This window comes from Lolium perenne, chromosome 5 (assembly GCF_019359855.2).
Source record: "Lolium perenne isolate Kyuss_39 chromosome 5, Kyuss_2.0, whole genome shotgun sequence".
Classification (NCBI taxonomy): Eukaryota; Viridiplantae; Streptophyta; class Magnoliopsida; order Poales; family Poaceae; genus Lolium; species Lolium perenne.
The window spans coordinates 236,409,490-236,432,902 of NC_067248.2; the positions used below are offsets into that span (position 1 = coordinate 236,409,490).

General features: G+C 45.6%; 2 protein-coding genes across 3 annotated transcripts in view; both read right to left on the reverse strand.

Moving 5' to 3' along the window:
* LOC127298295 (uncharacterized) overlaps positions 1–23,413 on the reverse strand; it is a 75,269-nt gene that overhangs the window by 27,683 nt on the left and 24,173 nt on the right. The gene's annotated exons all lie outside the window — the stretch shown is intronic.
* LOC127302341 (uncharacterized) lies at positions 19,129–20,111 on the reverse strand. Of its 2 annotated transcripts, none has more exons than XM_071820647.1 (2): positions 19,866–20,111; positions 19,129–19,759 (listed from the first exon to the last, which is right to left on the reverse strand). In XM_071820647.1, exons 1-2 carry the CDS (start codon positions 19,869–19,871, stop codon positions 19,349–19,351), a joined length of 417 nt encoding a protein of 138 aa, XP_071676748.1. In that variant the 5' UTR covers positions 19,872–20,111; the 3' UTR covers positions 19,129–19,348. The 2 variants fall into 2 exon arrangements, with proteins under 2 accessions (XP_071676748.1, XP_051188732.1); XM_051332772.2 differs by having other exon boundaries at positions 19,129–19,756; positions 19,866–20,106.

Below are 23,413 nucleotides of genomic sequence, written 5' to 3' on the forward strand. Positions count from 1 at the left end.
GGGCGACGGTTTTCCCATTTTCGGGGTGCCGGAAGGGCTTTTTTTTGTGAAGGGCTACATGGTGCGCATTTCAGTATTGCGCGAGACCTCCGCGCGGCGGTAGGATACCTCCTACGCACCACCTATCACATGCCGTATGCGCGCGGTAGCCATCTGGGAATCCCTCCCGCTTCTGCGGTGTCCCGCCGAATCCGCTAGAAACCGACCGGGAGGATTTAAGCGGGGCCACACTTTCCTTGGCTCAATAAATGGAGGGAAACATGTTTTTAGGTCTAGGACGCGTCATTTTATGTGCTAAATGTTTTCCGTTTCGCGCGTTGGCGGACGGGTGCATGCGCGCGCCCGGTACGGCCATACCGCATGTCCCGGCGGCCCCGTTTTGCGACTTTGGCAAATAAAACGTAGCAAAAAAATCGAGCGGAGACGACATTCTAGCTAGGAGAATCCTTCACGATCGAACTGCCACGTTCGGAATCTTGATGTATATAGAATGGGATAAAGCTTGCATATGCCTTATGATAAGCATATAATTAGTGTGTGCAAGAGACATATATTATTTGACCTAATTAACCAAACATTTTCTGATTTTTTTTATATAATTTAATTATTAAGGATTCTAGGAGTTTCATATATCCCTATATTATTATCATTAAAGGAATGAAGGTGACACACGTTTAATTACATGATATTCTGTTTTTATAAATATTTTAACCTACACCAAATTATATGCATTATTGCGCATTTAATTATTATTGTTTTGCACAAAAAAGCCCCAAAAATTCCCTCCAAAACCCCAAAACCCCAAAACCCTCCAAAACCCCAAAACTCTCCCGCTTGACTTCTCCCGCCGCATCTCAAAAAAAAAAAAAAAAGCTTCTCCCGCCACTCCGGCGAAATGTTTTGAATCCGCCCGCCACTAACCTAAGCTGGAAAGGAGGGCAAATGTCCGAAACGCCACTAACCTAAGCTGGAAAGGAGGGACATTTCAGTCAAATCCCGTACGAGCTCCCTCAATTCCCCAATTCCCCTCCCACTCCGGTGCGATGCGAACCCCAATTCCCCTCCCACTCCGCTCATCCCCACCCGCCGACGGCCACCGACGAGCGGCGCTCCGACGAGCGGACGAGCGGAGAGCTACCCGCCGACGACGGCCGCGCGTGCGTAGACGCTCGCCACAAGATCTTCGAGCGAGTTCCCTCCTCAACCCGACCCCTCGCCCCCACTTCTATGGCCTTTTCTTGGCACCTTAGGGTTTCGTCGGCCATGGCTAGGGTTACGGTTTGCTTGGCATGGCATGGTTAGGGTAAGGGATTTCGTGGCATGGATACATTCCTTTGCATGTCCAGGGTTAGGGTTGCTCGGCTTTGTCATGGTTCTTTTTTGCCGCAACCGAGTCCATGGTTGCTTCGGATCTTGCTTGGCATGTTCTTGCGGCAACCGATCGATGATTGCTGCGGATCTTGCCCGGCTCGGGCTCAGTAGATTTTAGATTTGGTTTTCTGCGGTACCTATATGATTACCTGCTGCCGATCTTGCTTGCTATATGCAAGCAGTCCATGTTTGCTTCGGATCTTGATTGGCATGTGTCTTGCTGCAACCGATCGATGATTGCTGCGGATCTTGCTTGGCTCAGGGCTCTGTAGAATTTAGATGCAGTTTCTTGCAGTCCCTATATGATTACTGCCGCCGATCTTGCTTGCTGTATCCAACCAATCAATTAGTGATGCGGATCTTGCCTCGCGTGGGTCTCGCTGCAACCAGTCCATGATTGTTGGGGGATTTTACTTGGCTTGGGCTCTGTAGATTGTACATCTAGTTTATGCAGTCCATATATGATTAGCTGCTACAGATCTTTCTTGCTGCAACTAGTACATAATATGATTACCTGCTGCGGATCTTGCTTGGTACAGATCTTTACCAAGGCATGCCCTTTTATATTTCGTCGATGAACATTTATATTGCCCTTTTATCCTGTGTTGATGAAACTTCTCCCAAACAAAGTTTGGGAGCCCTGTTTATCTGTACATGCCTACAGCTTTTTATGTTTACATGTCTATTGTTGTATTAAGGGATATGTCTAATGATTATAACCTGTTATCTTCTTAGGTAATACTATCAAGGTCGACCTACTTCAAGGAGCAAGGTGAACCAGGTGATTGTTGATCCACATGAACCTATGTTGCTTGGTTCTTTAATTGCATCCATATGTTGTATCTGCTGTCACTAATTGTTATTCTTTTCGTGCCAGCACATATCCAACCCATCAACATCAGGCATGGCAAAGACTGGGAAGAAGCAGCTGGCTGGTATGCGGCTTCATCCTAACATCATTGTGTCTAATTGATGCTTTTAATCGGGTGCTGGGGTTTTTTGGCTCTGTCTGAATATTTCTGTACCCTAGGATTAAATGAAACTAAAAGTTGAAAATTGCTATGATTAAACAATTTACCTTAGTTGTTCGAGTTGGCTTGCTTCTATGCATTTCAACCATCAATCTAATGGTTACATATTTTTCTCATACATGTAAAGAAGCGCCCTCACCGAGATAGAGAAGGACAGGCTAGGACAATGATGCGGAACAACCGTGTCTTACAATCCCCGGGTCTCCCCGCCGTAGTGTCAATTTTTAGGAAGTCACATGGTGGTCGAGGTGGAGGTCGTTCCACACTTTCAAATGATGAGTCATCTGCCATAACACAAGGCGAGAGCTCAGATTATCATCCGAGCAATGACCAATTGGTTGACCAGGAGGATGGGGAGGTTGAAGGGAGTATAGGGGAACACATTGAGAAGGTGCATTCTGCTTATCATCTTTGGAGCGCTGGCATTATTTGTATCTGTTTTCTTATTTCTGTTTTGCTATAACCTGTGATGTAATGCCATTTTGTTTTGCTATTTTTGCGAGGCATTGAAGGATCCCAAGAGTAGAAAGAAAAAGGCTTCTGTTAGAAAGACAAGCCCAGGGAGGAGGAGTAAGAGGTTGCAAAAGGAACAAAGTTCAATGCCTCTGTTAGAGTGTTTGCTGATGCTCCAGGAGGGGGAAAGAGGCATCTGGAACCTGTTGCTGAAGTTCCTTCCAAAAGAGTCACCAGGAGGACATCAAGTGAAGCGTCTGCAACCAACAATGAAGATACTCCGCCCCGCAACAATCGCAGAAGCTCACCGCAGATTGATGAAAGGATCGATGAAGCAAGCAGCATTCGCAGGGACACGGGTCCTACCGCATCGATGTCATGGTCCATCGCACTTTGATTCTGATGGTTTTCGTGATCCTGAGGATGTTGAAGGCAAGTTTTTGTTGGTCAGCTATCCACACTATCGACTGCCTTTTTTGTTTATCTTTATAAACTCTTTTGGTTGTGGGTGCTGCTTTCGGACATGATCTTTGTATGTATGCTATTCAGGTGGAACCACTGCTGCGGGTGGCCGTAAAAGGAAGGGCACCGGGCTGGAGCGGATGTGCAAGGGGATGGGAGTCAAGCTTACCATTGAGATTCCTCCAGGGCTGAAACGTCCCGAGAAGCCTTTGCCTGCTGCCAAGTTTGCATCGGAGGGTGGAATGCTTGCAAGAGGCCGATGTCGCTCCTTCCGCATTTCAAGTTGTACAAGAGGATGAGAATTTGTTGGCCGACTTCGTTGGAAAGATGGGGTAATCTTCTTCATCACCAGTTCATTTGTTAGATGATAGGAGTGCTTGCTTGATTGTTCATAGTTCATGATAACTAACCTCGTCCTTGCCCTTGTTTGCTTTGTAGGCAAATTTCAACATGGACACGAGTCGGAAGACATCCGAAGGCTTGCTATGACGTCTTTGCGGAAAGTGTCGAAGAACAGCGCTACATCTGAAAAGGGACTACTTCGACAAAGTACCAGCAAATGAAGTCAGCATCAAGTCCTGTTAAGGATGTCTCGAGATGAAGAATGGGAAGCTCTAATCGCTCTGTGGGTAACCCCAAGACACAGGGTATGTTCTTTGCTTGATTGCGATCATTAGTGCTTGCATGGTAGACATGATGCTCATCGTTATAGTGTGCACATTGCTGAATATCATGATTGTGCCCTTCTGCAGAACACATGTACCAAGAACAAGGACGGTCGTGCTGCGGTCAAATTTGGCCAAAAGATCGGCTCTCGTAGCTATGCTTTGCTCATCTCGTATGCAAATCGTAAGAACACTCTTACAATTTCCTTTTGCATCTTTCTCTTGTCTCCACAAGCTTATGTTCTGATTCTTGGTGAACATCATTTCCAGAGGGAGGAGCGCAGAGGTGAAGAGCTAGATGCAGTCGACATCTTTAAGGCGACCCATCACAGCAAGAAGGATGGTTTCTCTGAGGAAGCTCTAGCTGCAATAGTAAGTGACTTGTTCATTTCACTTTTGTGAACCATTCTTGGACCTGCGCGTTTCCTGAATTGATGAATCTTTTGGAAATGGATCTCCAGGCTGATATGGAAGCTGAGATGGCTATTCCTGTGCCGAGAAGGTGCACCGCCAAGGTCTGCAGTCAGCCGTTGTTGCAAAGGTTCTTAGCAAGGAAGCCAAGCACGCACTTTCCGAAGAATGCTTGGACTTCAGCCCAGTTCCCTATCAAGCTCAACAAGCCCACCGCAGCTCTTGTATCGGCGCATGTTCATGACACAGAAGCACAACGAAGAGGTCCCAGGAGGAAGCTGAACAGATGAAGCAGCAGTTTGCTGCCATCATGGAAGAAGCTGCTGCCCAGAAGGAGAAGCAAGCGGCAAATGAAGCCGCACAAGCTCAGCGTGACAAGGACTACATGGAGCTCCTCAAGCGGACTGAGGAAAGTGATAGGAGGCTTGCTCACATGATGTCCATCTTCTGAGCATCTGCGAATTAGCTCCCGCTGCCGGTCGTATCCCTTTTTTGTGTCCCGCCATGGAACTTGGTCATATCCTGGCAGCGTGACAATAACTTCTTATCGTGAATCTGTGGAACTTCTTACCGTGAATCTGTGAACTTCTTACCGTGAATCTGTGAACTTTCTTGGCATGTTGGTGAATCTCGTGAACCTGGTCATTTTGTCGTTGTCACTCATTGTGAAATTTGCAGATTTGAAATGTTGTCTTTTATATTTTGCTTTTGAATTTCCTAATTTAATATATGCACTCGTTGGGCTATTGTGGGCTCTTAAAAGGCCAAGGCCCAAAGTAGCCTAGAAATATATGGGCTCTTAAAAGGCTAGAGCCCAACAAATAATTAATTGCATTTTCGAAAAATGGGAGTTGAAAAGGCCAAAAAAGGCCGAAGCCCAAAAACTTGGCAGACCGTAAAAAGGCCAAAGCCCATAACTTTTATGGACCCAAAAAGGCCAAGGCCCAATATCTTTATGGACCCCAAAAAGGCTGTGGCCCAAAACCTCTGTGGACCCTATAAAGGCCTAGGCCCAAAATCTTAATGGACCCTAAAAGGCCAAGGCCCAAACCTGTAATGGGTCCTAAAAAGGCCACGGACCAAAGCGTAATGGGTCCTAAAAGGCCACGGCCCAAAACCGTAATGGGTCCTAAAAAGGCCACGGCCCAAAACTCGTAATGGGTCCTAAAAAGGCCACGGCCCAATGGAAATTGGCCCAGGCCCGATAAGTAAAGCGACTAAAAAGGCCGTTGAAAAAAAAAAAAAGCTAAAAAGGCCGAGGTAATTGGGCCAGTTACGGGCCAAGGCCCAACAAAGCCGAAAAAAATAATCAGAACTAATGGGCTCAGCCCATATAAGGAGCTGAATGGACCGGGCTGAATTCAAATAACGACGTTTCTAATTCGTCACAATTTTGCCACGTCGGATTGCCACGCTGGACTCGGGGGCAGGTGCCCATGACGTTTTGGGAACGTCATGCGATCGATGACATTTTAAAACGTCACAAAGCTCTACGACGTTTTCAAGTGGAACGTCTTAAGCACTCACTGCTGACTCCCAGCTTTCGACGTTTTGAAAGTTGTCACAATAACGTCACAAGTAGCCATTAGTGACGTTTTAGTGACACCTTTATTTCGTCAACTTATGGCAGATTTCTTGTAGTGTGTGCCACAATATTTGATTACATCCGTAAGGTATAACCCTGAATCATCGTAACTCAGTACGCGGATCATCAACCATAACCTTTCACTTACATACCCTAGTATAGGTACCTCTCCCCATGAGCTTGGCCTTCCAGTGAAGACAAACCGTCAGCCTGGGAACTGCACAGGGCTTGGGCTGGACATTCACCTCCTTTCACATCATTTCACTTTCAACGGAGGTAGCCTCGGCATAACCCCTATGATGCTTGTTCAGAGGGAACCCATGCTAAGATGCATAAACTTCCAGATATGCCCTACCCATAATCAGGTATTGTGGGGGTACTAAATAATTGGAAAGGTATCGCATCCAAACCCAACATCAGTTTTTGTCAAAATTCACCATAGCATCCAAGTCATATTCACCTTCAAAGATCTTTCAATAGAATGACTCATCGTTCCAAGGTTTTCAAAGTCATTTCAAATCACAAGTTCCCATCTAGAGTAGTCGATTTTATTTGTTAGCACTAGCACTACTCATGAGGGGTGCTATCTAGCTTATAAAGCTTTGAGGCTAACTTTGATACTCTTGTAACACTCTATACTTAGACCAAAGTTAACTATAAACATAATATTTGATAAACAAAGTAAAAGCTTGTAAGGGTAAAAACTTGGGATGGAATCATTGAACCTAAAGTAAAAGTAATGGTGCCTTGCTCAAAGAGAGCTTTGCACTTGCAAGAATATTAGCTTGCCTTGGTTGATGTACTGATCAAAGTGGTTTTCTTCTTCCTGGAAGTAGACCTCCTCCTCCTGGTACTCCTCGGTACTAGCGTCTAAAAACGGATACGAGGTAACAATCACCAAACAAGGTTTAAGAGCTGGACTAAGCACACAATTGGTTCACACAAGCTATTCTAGCATCACCACACAAGTAACATGTTGGTTGAATTTGTTTCTTCTTTTAAGAAAAATAATTTCCTCTCATTACAATATTGATTAGGGTTTCTATTTAGATTTTTGAGGAAATAATTTCCTCTCATTGAATCTTGTTAAGATTTAAGTTCCTCAAATAATTAATGGATGAATCCATGTTGACCAAGGTCAACAATTCATCATTATCATTTTGGGGAAAATGATTTAAATGAGGTAAAGTACCTCATGCAATTTAACACTACCTTAATCATAAATTTAACATCATCAAATACTTCAACATGAAGTGGTGTAGACCATGGTCACTACCTCATGTTAAGTTACTTGAGACAAGATTTAAATGAGGGAAAACCTCTCATAGGATTTAATAAATAGTTTTGAACAATTTAAATGGACAAATAGCCATAGAGCCATTTCCTATTCTAGCCCATGATCATACAAAGTAACCATGTGATATTTTTACATAAACATGTAGAGTATGTGAAATGTGATTTTTGAGAGTTGGAATCAACTCAAAAGCAGTTTTTGGTTGATTTTTAAATAAAGTTTGAAGTTTGAAAAGACCCTGCCTTGTTATTTTTGTCACATTAATTCTACAAAAGATCAAAGGCTGAGACCAGTGGGGTTGGGTAGATCCTTTCACAAGCTTTCCAACCATATAAAATTCATCAAATTTGGTTTAGCCAATTTGATTCTATTTAATTTTGAAAAAGCATCTCCAAGATTTTTGATTTTAATTCTAAAATTCGAATTCAAACTTTGGGCTCGCGCGGGAAACCTAAACGGGCCGAATCAGTTCAAACGCAAGAAAGCCAGCCCACCACACGTCTCGCACGCGTGGGCTGCCTGACATGGTGGGTTCCACCTGTCAGCCTCTCTTACACAGCGAAGCGGTAAGTTTTAAACGGAGCCATGCGATTAGAGTTGGATCAGACGGCGCACGGCCATCGTCATCTCCGGCGAGAGAGGGGTACTGGCGTGGCGAGGGCAGGGGGTCGGAGCGCTCACCGGAGCTCCAGCGAGGGTTGACGAGGTGCGCAGGGTCGTTGTCGACGACGACGAACCTCCTGGTACCGGCGTTGCTTCCTGGGGCGGCTCCAATCGACGGCGACCTTCTCAGCACCTCCGCGGACTCCGGCTAGCAATTGGCGAACTCCGGTGGAAATTGGAGAGGGGGAAGTGGTCGAGGAAGTTGAGTGAGGAGAGGGAGGCGAGCTGGTGTAAAGAAATCGAGCGGGGGAGTCCCCTTTTTTATAGCGGCGGAGGGAGGCAGGGTACTGCGGCGAGGGCGTAGCGCTGTTCAGCATGTCCTGGTGGTCCTCCTGGCGGCAATGGCGCGGCTAGGCGGTGCCTAACGCGGTCGGGCGCTTGCAGTGTTCTGCGCGTCCGTGGCGGAATGCGTTTTCTTCTCCGGCGACGGCGGGCGCTGGTCGGGGACAAGTGGATATCTAGCGTGTTCCTGGTACAGTGGTGACACTCAGGGCGGAAGAGGGGGTCCAGGGGAGGTATGGAGCGACGAGGCGACGCGTGCTCTGGCACGCCCGTGGGCGGCGCCCATGCCAACCCTTGCATGCTCTGGACGTCATGGGCACGACTTGTTCCGGTCGCTGTTGCGTTCTCCTCCGACCAAGGCTAGTCCAGGCTGGTCCAGTAGAGCAAGGTGAAGCTAGGGGACAAGGTGGGCAGGGCTAGAGGTGAGAGGAGTGAGAGATGGCATAGTGCATGTGAGACATGGCCGGCATGGCAATGGCATTGCCATGTCTAGCCATTTCTAGGGGTTCAAGCTAGAGGCATTGGTGTTGGAGGGGACCATGGGACAAGTGAGAAGCAAGTGGAAATCAAATTTGGGCCAAACACTATTTGAAATAGTGAAAATGATTTGGTTTGATTTATGCCCACCAAGTGTTTGAAACAATTGTCGCATGAAATAAAATTGCAAAATTTTGAATGAAATTTGGTGGAGTTGATTCATATGATCAAAGACACACAATGGTGGTGGTGGTGTGCAAAATTAAGTTGTTTTGTGAAATTTCAAAATTGGCACTAACTTGAATCTGTTAAAAAGTTCCAACTTTGCTTGAGCATAACTTTGGATCTAGCAAGAATTTGCAGGGGTGTGCTTTACCAAAGTTGTTCACCTTGATGTGGTCTTGGATGAGGTGCAAAGATTTGAAATTGTTTGGTTTGAAAATCTCCTAATACAGAGGCTCAAAGTAGGCATCAGGTTAAAAATTACAGTTTTAACCATTAGTGCATGTGAGCATAATTTGATTTCAAATTTGATTTGATTTGAGTTTCTTTGATTCCAAAAGTGTTTGTAAGTGTTTAGTAACATTCTACAACTAATGGCACAATCCAAATTGGCCTAGGTTAAAGATTTTCAAAAAAATGGCCAACATCATATGTGAGGATTTTTGTGATTTTTCCCATTTCTTCCTTTTCTTCTTCTTTCTTCTTCTTTGTGATTTTCCAAAGGTCAAAGGTAGGGTTTGAGGTTGTAGCACATGTTACAAGGTTGCAAACATTCATCATGGCCATCATACAAAGAAATAGGTATGAGCACTATGCATGGCACATATGTAAATAAAAGTTTTTTTTGTTGGTTCTAAATTTTGAATATTGGAAAATCCTTGTCTTCATTGATTTGAAATTTGGGATGTTACACTACATGAACAACTTCAAAAACGAAAAAGCCGGTGTGGCGGTGGTCCATTGATGACGAAGACCTGGGCCAAAATGCCCTTCCATTTTTTCCACGGGGCCACAAGTCCCCTAAGATACGTTGGCGCTCCTGTTGAGCGAGACCTTGAAGACGATGATGGCCGATACACTAGAGGTCATGGACAAGAGGTACGAGAAGCGCCATCGTAAGAAGGAGGCGACCGCCTCCACCTTCATCGACCGTACTAAGCAGGGCATCCCGGTCTAAAGGATGGAAGCCATGGACAAGTTGCTTGCGGAGGAGAACTGGATCATGTTCCGACTTAAGCATCATGGATCCGAACTAAAGGGCTTGGTTCAAGAAGAAGAGGGCCATCATCTGCGAACGTGACACGTGATCACCCACATCTATCCTACTTTGCTACATTTTATTTGAACTTGTGCCCATTTTGCAACGTGGTTAGTTACTTATGTGCACTTTGTGACTGACTAAACTAGTCGTGTTATGAACTTCTATTTTAGTTCTTTGTATGGCCAATTTAGCTCATGCATTGACTATTTTCGACGAATTTGATTCAAAAACAAAAATTGACCTAACCAAATAAAATGTGTTGGGCGGGTGGGGTTACCCAACCAAAACAAACATATGAGGCAAAGAGACAATATTCATGTCCAGGATCTGACCCAAACGGACACGAATGAACACTTTTCGTGCCTGAACTGGATCATGCTATTGGAGAGGCCCTAAGAGAGTCTCTATCAGCCTGTGAAAATGGGTGTCAAAAACAGAGACCTGGACGATGATATTATCCAGCGGCTTGTCTAAAGCACCTTCTAAATATCTATATTGTCTAAATAGCAGCCACAATGTCTATATTTAGACAGTCCAGCAACAATGTCTAAAGCCTAAAGGTTAGCTCTTGAGTCTTGCATGTATGACAAAAAGTATACATGTTGTGCGTATAAACAAGCTGCTGAAAAACTAGGACTATCTAAATTGTCACACACCCTGGCGTCACGGTTATGGCGGCGAGATCTTGAACATTAGCGTCACACACCCTGTGCTAACCCTTTGCGTTTCGTCCTCCATCTCAATTGCCGACCCCGTTTCAGCGTTAGTGACGGTGGCACGGACTTTGGGAAAAAAATAAATTTTACGACAGGGTGCGTATCGAAATATTATGTCAAGTGTAAACCCATTTAGGAAAAGAGACTCCACTGCAACAAATTGTTCATTTTGTCTGAACGGATCACGGAAAAAAGATATTAATTAAGGGGCAAACGCACATCGACACAAACTGAAAGATTCAGTTTGGACAGGTCGAGGAAGGGGATTGTCGTCAGAACTCGATGAAGGTTGCGGAGACATTCAAGCGTGGCCATTCCTCTAATGACTTGAGTGATAAAACACGGGTGGAATCCGGATAGCAACATTCTCAGTAAAAATGAAGCATTTTCAAACAAAAATTCCACATATGTTTTCAATTCTATTATTATTTTTGGTGGAGCTGATTATTTGTCTTGCCCTGTGACAAAAGAATTTTTCAAAATTTGAGCCCGTGGTTGACACCACAAAATGCGATGTCGAAATTGTGCAAGTCGGTGCCAAGGCTGCCTAGCACCAAAGCAGGAATGGCGCCAAGCTATCCTGACCCGAAGCTACGTCGTCAGCGGCCCGACGTGAAGCGCAATGAAGCAAACTCCAAGAGTAGTTTCGTGCCAAATTCTCTTGGCGTCAACAAACAGAATTTTGGAACCGTCCTTCAAAGTGATGAATCATTTGAAAATAGTTTGGCAGGAAAGAAATGAGTGATTAATTTCGTCAGGGGACCAGATTTATATTAAAAAAAACTTTGTTTTCAACACAATAGTTAAGTTTTAAAGAATTTTATTCATGAAAAACTGACGCTAGTCTCGGTCGTGGTTGTGGCGCCGAGATCTTGAACATTGGCCTCTCGAACACTGGCGTAGTGGCGAGAACGTGATGCGTGGCTGTGCTCGTTTCATTATGGTGACACCGGCCTCCGAAGTGTCAGAGATTTTTTTTTAACGTGGCAGATATTCAAAATGTCCAGTTAAATGGCGATAAAGACCATCTAGTAGGAAAATAACACAAGTACTCTAAATATATAATTTCGTGTAAGTACAGATCATGGAAAGAATATAAAGGAGACACCCGTCGACACAACAGGAAGAAGGTTACGGTGTCCCAGTGTGTGTACTGACGAAGGAAGGGTCATGTCTAAGAAGGCTGAGCACCGATTGTCAGAAGAGTAAGACCAAAGCACGTCACGAGCAGTAAGCATTCAAGCGTCGTTATTCCTCCGACGACTTGTGTGATAAGACATGCATGAAACCCGGAGCAGCGCAACATTCTCCGTGAAAAACGAAGAAAAAATTCAACGAGAATTCGGCCATGGAAGAACCGGAAAATGAATCGTTGCTCCTCCGGCCCGCATGTGCTCCTCGCCTATCGACCAACAGCTGTTGCATCTATACTGGGGGTAGGGTAGATTGACTAAGTTACGGCTGCGTGCCTGCGACCTGCAGCCCTGTTCTTTCTGAGGAAGAAGACGGCCTGCAGTGGTGCACACACAGTTTTCTTGACCTCGCTGAGTGGCTTTTGACCTTGGTCGACTTATGATTTATGAATGCCAAAAACTGGCACATGCAAAATAGTTACTGGCTCTGTATCTCTGCGCCACCGGCCTGAGACAGTGTAGTACGGGCCAGCTCAAAACCAGCAATGTGATTACCGTTAGGTCACATGCACTCATATGTGGTATAAATAATTTAACAAATATGCAATTCAACGTCTACTCGGTAACATAAAATTAGGCCAAGTGTAAAATATTATGCTTCTACTAGTGTCGGAAGTTCTCTCTCCAATTTCACATTTTTCGGGACAATAAGACATCTCTTATTTATTATCCTTAATTTTCATGCGTGTTTCTCTTCTTTGATATTTTTCGATAAAGTTTGTTTTATATTACTTATAGGTATAACAATTACACCCGGTCACACAGCCGCACAAACAACCGACGTCCAACGATACAAAAGGTAAAAACAAGGCGCAACACACATGATCAACTCAAAATCAGTATGAACACAGCCTAGCTAGGGTGGTGGAGGTCAAATCCGTAGATTACTCTGCCACCCATGCTAGAAAGAAAATGCATCGCCATGTCATCTAACTGTGTAAATACTTCCAAAAATAGGCCGTGTTTCTCCAAGCACCGAAGAGATGGCCATGAACGGAGCAAAGAAGAGCACCAATAGATAACATGCAAAATTGAACAATTTTTGTCATTAACCTAGCTATTTCTGCATAGGCACAACGATCAAATAATGGCAATCGCTCCCACTCTAATAGATATTTTAAATCTATGATCCACCCTATTTAGCCGGTTCTTCAATGTAGCACGCTGCTTTCGTTTCAATATGCCCTTTCTTTTCTATCTTCTCATTCACATGCAAAAGCTATTGGTGTGTGTTGTAATAAATGAGAAGGTGTAATTAACATTTTGGTTCTGGATTATATTATCAAACCATAAGTACAGTTATATTTTTGACATACTTGGTTAAAATTTACGAAAGTTCAAGTTTGATTTGGCTTGAACATAGTGTAATTTTGGAACAAGTGTTGGTCTAGACATGCGACAACATAAAATGTTGGAAGCAAGAAATCATGTAAATGTTTATTTATAATAAACTAAATATCGCATGTGCTAAAAAATTAAATAAGCTTTTCAACAAGTCAGATATTGAATTTTGCTAGTCTCCATTTAGAAAAAGAAATTCTATCGCAAATCCATTATCGCAGCCGAATACCAGAGGTTATGAAAACAGGACAGACACACTTCGACACGAACTGCAAGGTTACAGCGTGTACCTTGTACTTGTACATGATAGGTCATGTCCAAGAAGGCTGAGCATCGATCGTCAGAAGAGTAAAATGAATTCACGTGATCACGAGCAGTACGCATTCAAGCGTGGCCATTTCCCGGAAGAATTGACTGATAAGACGTGCATGAAGCAACATTTCCCCGTGAAAACTGAAGCATTTTCTGAACTGAAATTTGGGCGTTCAAGAACCGAAAGATTACTCGGCGCTCCACTGCTCCATTACTCGTTCTCACCCACCGCTGCTGACATCGTGTTCCTCCTTTGGTGATAGTTTTTTGGAGAGTTCCAACTGGACCTCGCTCACTGGGCTATTGACCTTGCTCGATATATCTGTGCTAAGAAGGGACACATGCAAAATAGTTACTGCTGCCGCTGTATATATGCAGATGCAGGCTGCGTGCCACAGTGTGGCATGGGCGACCTGACCCAGTACTCCCCACACGATCGAGCATTCAAGAGCACGGCCATTTCCCGGAAGATTTGAGCGACACGACATTTTCTACTAGAATCCGTTTGTGTGATGTGACACGCGTGAAACCAGGAGAGCAACATTCCCCTGAATACCGAAGCAGTTTTTCCAACGAAAGTTTGGCCTTGTGGCATCACAACCTGGAGAGCAACAAGTTGAATTATATTACTCCCTCCGATTCATATTAATTGACTCTAATATGGATGTATCTAGACATATTTTAGTTCTAGATACATTCATATTGATGTCAATTAATATGAATCGGAGGGAGTAGAATATCTAAAAAAAATTAGCATGCATGCTCATCAATAACCAAATGAATACATCTCACTCATGACATCATTTTGGGATCCTCTTCAGCTTCTCCTTATTTGCATTACTAGCTTCCACAAGATTAAACAGCGTGTATTCCAACCTGTTCTTCTACTTTATTAGTTTTTTTTTTCCTTTTTATCGTTCTCCAGCAAGTTCTTCTCCTTCTCCATCTCGTGCAACTCAATTCCAGATTGCTCCTCACAGTATTCCTTAATTTTGCCATGTCTTGCTAGAACATATCTATCCAGTTCATCACATTTCCCAATAAGTTAGCGTATTTCTTGTCCACCAAATTCTTCTCTTTAAACAAATTCTTAACCAACGCAGCATTTTGAATTTTCTACCAAATTTGAGAATTATTGCTATTCTCATACATGCCCCACAAAACAGATGTGCGCATATTGGCATCCTACAAACCCACAAACCCACGGTTGATGCCATCCTATAAATATGGTTCTGGACAAATTTGAGCAACTCATCATTGTGAAACAATATCGCATACTACTTACTTGTGATGCGAACACGCAAAAACCGGTGTCCCGCGTTTGTCACTTCGAAACCAACGACTTTGTCCCGCAAACGTTCATGTATGTGCCAACGTTGTTCCGATTCGAGGTCAGGAACATCAGTCCAAGCTGGTAGGCGATCGTCGCCGGCCGCATACTCCACCTTGGGTACTACACTTTGACGGAAATAGACACAATTCTAGGCACAATTACTTAAAATATCCTAAATTGAGACCCTAAACCCTAAACTTTACATCGCTGGTGCAATGGGAGAGGGAGGATAACTCATATCCCCAAGCCAAGACTTGCTGGAGGTCCCTCTGTTGTTTCAGCGAGATGTGGTGATTGCAAACGTCGGGAGGCAACAAGCGAGAGGTTGTGGCATGTTACTCTGTGTTAGAAGTATAATATGTAGGGGTGTATACGTAAGACTAGGAGTTATCATCTTGTACCAGGGACGGAGCTAGGGGAGGCGAGATGGGCCATGCCCCCCCCCCCACCCCCCCCCATATGCTGAATTTTTTGTGTGAAAAAACCCCTATAACTTATGCATATTGATCCTTAAACTGGCTAGAATTTCCCTAAGTGGCCCCCCCAACTAAACTGACGGTTCAGTTGCCCCCCTCCATGTTGTATTCCTGGCTCCGTCCCTGTCTTTTACTTAGAAGTTTATCCCCTCTCCTTGTACCTCTATATATATCCCATGAGGGTCCAAGCAATATACACACGAAGAATTAGGGTTCTATATTTTCCACACTTTGTACAAGCCACCGAGCTTCCGATGTGTGAAATCGTTGGCAGCGGCCATTTGGCAACAATACAGAGGGTGCGAGTGTAGCCGATCAATCGGTGAAAGAAAGTGGAAAAATGGAATGGCAGGGTCGTAGCCTAGAGGGATGGCGTTGATCCGGACGAGCCGCCATCGATAACGGACCTCACCCCGTTCTTCTAGGTTTTATTTGTCTTATATTTTTAAATATTTTAGCTGGCGAAATGTGGACTCTAGCCTTTGAACTTTATGGCTAGGTCTATTTCAATTTTGATTTAAATTTCATTGCAAAAAATCTGTTTGGCGTCGTGTTTAGGGAACAGGTCTGGATACCAGCGTGCCCTAAGAGCATCTCCAGTCGCGTTACCCAAACCGTCCCCCAAAGGGATTTGGGGCGCGCCGGACAAAAAATGCGTTCCAGCCGCGTCCCCCAAAGCCCATTTTTGTCCGGCGCGGTCCGATACGGTGTCCGGCGCCCCGAGCCCGTCCCCGTCCCACAGGGGACGCACCGGGGACGCCGGACACAACGAAAAGCGAGGCGAACCGACGCGGGCCCGACCCGTCAGCGGCACAGGGAAAATTCGTCTCACACTCCCGCCAAATCCCGCCGCTCCCGCCAAATCGCGCCTATACCGCCGCGCACAGGCCTCCCAAAACATATCCCGCCGCCGATTCATTTCTCCTATCCCGCCGATTTCTTTCTCCCTCCCGCCGTCCACCCGCCGCCGCTACCCTCTCCACATGGCGCCGCCGACAGCCCCCAAAAAGATGGCGAAGAAAGCGGCCAAGAAGCCACCGGGCAATGGGACGAAAGGGGCGACAGCGCCGTTCGCGAAGCCGCGGAAGGCGCCGGCTGCGAAGAAGAAGCCTGAAGGATGGACCGACGATCAATGGCAGCAAGATTGCCTGCGCCGGAAGCTATCGACGGCGGAGCGAAAAGGACGGAGGGCGGCGGAGCTGGAGAAGAAGGCTCAGGCGGCGCGCCGGCACCAGCACGTAATGGCCGGGTGTATCGCCGCCACCAACGCGAGCCCATGGAGTACGTCAGTGCCGGTGTACATTCCGGGAGTGATCACTCCGTCGCAAGCCGCCTTCTACAACGACGGCCCCTCCGCCACTCCCGGGTGCGTGACGCCTAACTTGTCGCCGCACTACCAGGATGCGCTGCCGCACGGCGGCTTCAACCCCAACAACCTCTACTCCCCGGCGTACGAGCAGCGCGAGCCAGGACCCGGTCCGGACGGCGACCCTTTCACCGGCCGCAGGGGTCCGCTCGAATACGATGGCGCCGGTGCTGAGGAGGACGACAGGGTTGAGGAGGAGGACGACGAGGAAGAGGACCGGGTGGAGGAAGACGAGGAGGACGACGATGAGGACGAAGAGGGCGGCGAGGAAGAGGACGACGAGGGTGCCGGTGACGATGATCTCGTGGAGGTAGACGCGAACGGCGTGAGGACGAAGAAGAAGAAGAAGAAGAAGAAGAAGGCGTCGGGCACACGAGGCCCGAAGTGGACGCCTCTGGAAGATCTTTGTCTGTGCGAGTCGTGGGCGACGGTGAGCCATGACTCCATCATCGGCGCCAACCAAAAAAGCGGGAAGTATTGGGCGAGGATCAAGGCCGAGTTCGATGAGCGCAAGCTGATCAACAGCGACTACCAGAAAGTGCCAATGAAGAGGAGCCAGAAGGCAATATCGACGCGATGGGCTATCATCCAGGCGTCGGTGAACTCCTTCCATGGGTACCATCATGACTTAGAGACCAGAGGCGATAGCGGCGCCGACGTCGCCCAACTGGTACGACTCTTTCTTCCATAATCCGTAGCGCCTACATTGTGTTCGATGAAATGACTATGCTTCCTTTGGTTAGTTTGATCGGGCCATGGATTTGTACTCGAAGAACTCGGAAGGTCACAAGTCTTTCGTGCTCATGCATTGCTATGGCAAGCTCAAAATGAATGAGAAATGGCGGTTGACGCGCTTGTCGCTGTCCAAGGGGAAGGACACCATTGATCTGGACGCGCCGCTAGCAACTTCGACAGGGCGTCCTACTGACAACAAGGCTGCCAAGGCCGCCTTGGCCGACGCTGCGTTGTCTGAGAAGACGCAGGCGTCGATCACGAAATGCCTCGCCGACGTCTCCTCGACCTTTATCTCCCGCGACAAGAAGGCCGACCAAAGGTGGGCCGAGCTGCTCAAGAGGCAAGAGGAGAAGCTGGAGCTCAAGAAACGCAGGGACGACATGTCCCTGCTGAGAACGTCGACAGAGGGAATGTCTCCCCGGACGCGAGCGGCGCACTTCTTCAAAGGCCAGATCCTCGACGACATCGAAGCCAAAATGGCGGCGGCGGACGCGGCGGCCCTGGCAGCGGCATCGGCGGCAGCGGCAGCGCAGCAAGAGCAGGCTGACGCGTCTTCTACTGCTACACCTGCGTCGGCCTCTGCGTCGGCGACGGAGCAGACGCACCATGCACAGCAACAGGCAGATCGCGACGAGGTCATCGTGCTCGACGGGCCTGCGTCGACTCAGGATATGACGCCGTCGCCCAACCCCTTCTTCTAATTTGCATGCACCACCGGTCTATAATATGATCGCGCGCTCAGTACTTTGATCGCCGCTACTCTGATCGCGACGAATCGGCGGGAACGATCTCTTTTGAATGCATCTATTTGAATTTCTGATTGGGGGCGACGTTTGGGGGACGCGGCTGGAGAGCGACGTCCCCCAAACGCGGCACGAACAAAATACGTCCCCCAAACGCTCGATCCGGCGCGGTTTGGGAGATGGTTTGGGGGACGCGACTGGAGATGCTCTAAACGTGTCTGGCGTCGTCCCATCGATCCGGAAAATTACCCGTTGGCCGTTGGCTCCTCCGGCCCGCATGTGCTCCAGCGGCCAAAGAGGTGTTACACCTACACTCCAATTAAGTTACTGCAGCGACGGCTCACCAGCCCTGACGTAAATGTTTCTTACCATGCCATGCTGGCACGAACACATCCTCTTCTTTTTTACTCCTAGGTTTCCTCTTCCTATCTTTTCAACTCGACCTCACCTCTCTGGCTGTGGCTGGGTTTGTGAACGCTTGAATCGGAGGACGAGCTAGGCCTATGCGACCTTTTGACGTTGCTCGATATATCTATGCTAAAAACAGACAAATGCAGAATTGTTATTGCTTCCTCTCTAGTCTGTACCTCTCGCCCCGGCACGGGCCTGTGAGGCTGTGGTATGGGCGAGCTGAAAACAGCAGGCACGCGCGAGAGCCGGTTCATGAACATCATCCATCCAACTACTCGAATCAATGTTCCTGGCAGGCTGGTACGTCAGGGCCGCATACATACTCCGGCACAGGGGCTGTACCGCCTGTACGTGCTCACGTACTGTTAAGCCATTGCTATCTCTGATGAACGCACACGTGCCAAGAAACTCGTCTATCGTGCAAATCAAACTTGATCAACAGTGCAAGATAATCATCAGAGAGACGCAGCATTCTATTAGCATAATCGTCAGAGAGACTGAAGCACAAATCTATGCAGCAGAAATGGAAATTCTCATCCAAATGTTAAGTGTAGTAGCACAAATGTACTACCGCTACGTACTATTGATTAAAACGCTCCCATCATCGAAATATGTTACACACATTGCACAAGACGAGTGAAGAACTATCAAACACAGAGACCCAATAATAAGCAACACGAATCTACTACTACCAGTAGCACTCATGAACTGATGAACATGATCGGAGCATCCTGTCAACACGGAACAGGTTCAGGCCTTGAGGTTCAGGCGACGCATCCCAAGCATCCCATCCACAGGCTCCTCCTGGGGCGGCGCCTGTGGGAGGAGGCGAGCTCCGGCGGCGGCACCTGGTACAGGTCCTCGTCGACCGGCCGCACCACCCTTGTTGCGCGCGCTCCGTTGGCCTCCGACGCCGGCCTCGCGCTCCCTCTCCCCCTCTTCTCCAGCGAGGCATCACTGTCGCCCTCCGGCACCCTCCTCCTGGTCTTCTTGGCGGGCGCGGGCTTGCGCGGGGGCGGCGAGTACCTGAACCACACGTCGCTGCAGGCCTCCGGCTCGGGCACGGCGCCGTAGCAGTACGCCGCGGCGGCGGGCGCGGCGACCTCCGGCTCGTCGTAGTGGTAGTAGTAGTTCCACTCCCCGAACGCCGGCACCTGTCGCCTCCTCGCCGGCTTCTCCAAGACCAAAACGAGATAAACCACGGGTAAGTACAAGATCAAGGCGGTAACCACCGCTCCGGCAAGTATGGAAGGAAGGATGCCTGGATCACACAACACCTACCTCCATTTGGTTGCACACACGGCACCGGTTCAGGGGCAAACAGAATGAGGTCGCGAAGAAGAAGGGAAGAGAAGCAAGGCTGGGGCCGGTCAGTGGGGCTGCTGGATCGCCGGAGTAGCTAAACAGGAAGGAATGGGACCTCTCCTGTGGCTAGGTCGGGCGAGTAGTGTATTTATAGCGAGAATTGGAATGGGGCGAGCAAGCTACACTGGCCGGTGCGTAGAGTTGAAGAAGAGGCGGGGCGGGGTGGGACGTTGGGACCGGCGACGAGGGAGCAATGGCAATGGAAGCACCTTTTCAGAGACGCAGCAGCAGTAGCGCACTGTATCTTGACGCGCAAGCTTTTTTTACTACACGCTCGCGCATCGGCCTTCGCTTTCTTTACGCTGGCGCGTCGTCTCGTGCCGGGTTCGCAGCTGACTTGCAGCCCTATTGTCGCGCTCGTGTTATTATTTCGGAATCATTAGGCTTTGTTGTTTATCAAAATTAACAGGGTACAAACACCACGATTATTTTTTATGAAACACGGTAAAAATCCTACGCAAACTCACTTTATAAATATATACACACCCTACTCCTATGAATACCTTTTAAAGACGCAGATGAGTTGCAACTCTATTATTGTGGTGCTCGTGTTATTATTTCGGACTCGTTACTCATTCCCATTAGCCTTTCGTTTTTCAAACACTACCAATTTTTTTTTCGAAAGCAACCGCTGGGTAGAAATCGTGAGCGTCAATGGTTCTGTAATTTGTTGATGTCAATTATGAAACAGGCTATTATCTATCTAATAGTACTTCCACTGTTTTAAAATAGAGCTGCTCCATTTTTTGTAGATACGGATGCATCTATAACTAAAATATGTTTATACAGATCCGTATCTAGATAAAGTTGACCAATTTTTTTAGGATAGATGAATTTTTTTAGGGCACATAGTTCTTCGACGGTAATTTCTCAACGATGACGCAAGCGTGATTTTTGTGTTTTGCTTCACTATGCGCTGCCACTTTTAGTCAATAGAAATATTGTTGCCTTCTTTCTGGCGTTTGGGAAAATAACTTGTTCTACAGTAACTTTGGAAAGATATACTTACTCCATTAACCACTTTCAGTCGGAGAAAAAACTAACATTTCTTCTGTAGCAACTTCGGAAACAAATATACTCCACCATCAGCCGCCTCTTTTAGTCGAGAAAATTCTACTACCTTCTTTATAGTATTTCTATAAAAAAAAATGAACCGGTGTACGTTACATCTTTCAACCGGTGTGTGTTTTCCTCACAACGGGCACTACATCTACGGTGCATTATTAGCCTCTTGTTTTCCATCTACCTACGATCATCCGGTGTTTCTTATACTACCCTCTTTCTCATCACCTCATCATTAGTGATTCCCATTAATTCCTTTCCTTTCACCAGGGAAAATACAACTTGTAATAGAAAGGTTATTTTTAAGATGTTTCAAACAAGTGATTTTACACTCTTTTATCGGTCATGTCTTTCCATGATAAAGGAGTTTAACCCTTCCATTTTTGTTTCTTCTTCCCGCAATTGAGATCCCTACTAGTAATTTTCAATGAACTTTCTAGGAAAATTACTCACTGCTCTAGCTCGCATGCTCTCTAGCTCGAGGCGTATCGACCATTGCATATTGTAATGAAGATGCGGTGGCCCATTGGAGATGGCATTAGAGAGTATTATATGTCAAGAAGCCTGATTTCTGGATAATAATGAATTTTACAATTCAAAATATACGAGAATAGAAGAACTATATTGGTTTCTTTTATACAAATGAATTACATCGATTCATATTTCTATTAAGCGTCAAATTTTCTAATTTTTATGTATCCTAAAGTATTTCCGATATTAAGATGTATTATTTCTAAGAGTACGGATTGTAGGAAACATCTGCACATAAATGTCAAAAAAAACTCAAAAGTTTTGAAACTTCTATATGTTTTACTTAGAATACCGATTGCACAACACCGTACTCGTAATCTTGGGAGTATCATTTTTCAAGAAGATGCATGTATAAGTGAAAGCAATAAGTAGTTGGCATTTCATTGTGCGAAAATGACACATTACAAAGTAATCATAGTAAAGTAACACTCGTGTAAGGCAAGTTAATGATATGTGGTTATTGAACTTTGTTATGTTGTCTCTATATGTCATTTAGTATATAAAACTAACCACAATAGACAGAAACAAGTCAAACAAACAATAAGATTGACAAAGACAATTTATGTTGTTATAATACATAGTACATAATGTCAAATAAAGAAAATCCACATTTGTCCAAAACATGATCAGGATGGAGCTTGCAAAAGTAGAAACATGTCCATTTGACACGAACGGGACTATCCATAGAACCCAATTCAACTGTCTTATTGATGATTCTACTAATTACCATTGCAACTAAATTTTCGAATAATTTGAATTGTACTACACTTGTACAAAACTCTCTCATGGAAAATTAAATTAAATATACTTGTATTAAACTTTTGTACTTAATTTTGATGGTGTATGTTTAACGAATACATGTTGCATATTACACAGTTAACATTATTAACCACACAATAATGTTTCTAAAAATTATATTCTACTTATTGTTATATAATTGCAACCTTTATTTGAGTTGCGTGAATTTTTTTTCTGCTTTCCGCCCTTAACAAGATATTCGAATATATCAACATAAAATGTGAAAATAGAAAAAGAACAAAACTCATTCATTCGTGAATTATTATTACCGAGAATTGATAAATTATATATTGTTTATGTATATTATTGCGTGAATGTTCATCTTCATTTATGTATTATTAGATATATTGACAAAGCTTTCAGAGCATACAAATTAACAAATATCTTAATAGAGGTGTGTAACGTATAATTAGTTAAAAGGAGGGCTATAGAAAGTTCTCGAGTACAAATTAAACTACAAGCATAATCATTTTTTGTGGCCAAATGTTCTCAAATAAGTGGACTTATGAGAAAGTAAGATAATGCCATACGTCAGCATAATAATATGCTATGTGCCGTAGCATTATTACCAAACCTGAACTCTGTTTGACAATATTTGTAAAATGCAGACATGCAAATGCCATGGTCACTAGGCGAATATGAAATTTTACTACATAGGCACGTCAGCACGTGGATGAGGGTTTTGTTCATGGGAGCATGATTCCGGTTGATCAGTAGCTTCACAAAACACCTTCATAATGGATTTTTTTTTTTATATAATATGGTAGATATTTGTTTCATTTTGGTTGACTGGAGGGGTCTTGTAGTTGAGCGGTGTTGCATATACCACGTCGACAACGGCCACGTGCAGTCTTGCTCTGAAGTTGGGTTCAAACAAGACAACATTTGATATTTCCGTTGGTCTACCACCTTATTACACTTGCGATGATATTACTGGTGGCAACAACATCAGTTGAGAGAGTTTTCTCGGCCATGATTATTATGTAAAGACAGATCTTCGAAGCAAGATAGGTGATGAATGACTCAAAGCTTTGATGATTTGATGTGTTGAGGGGGAGCTATTTGCAAAACTT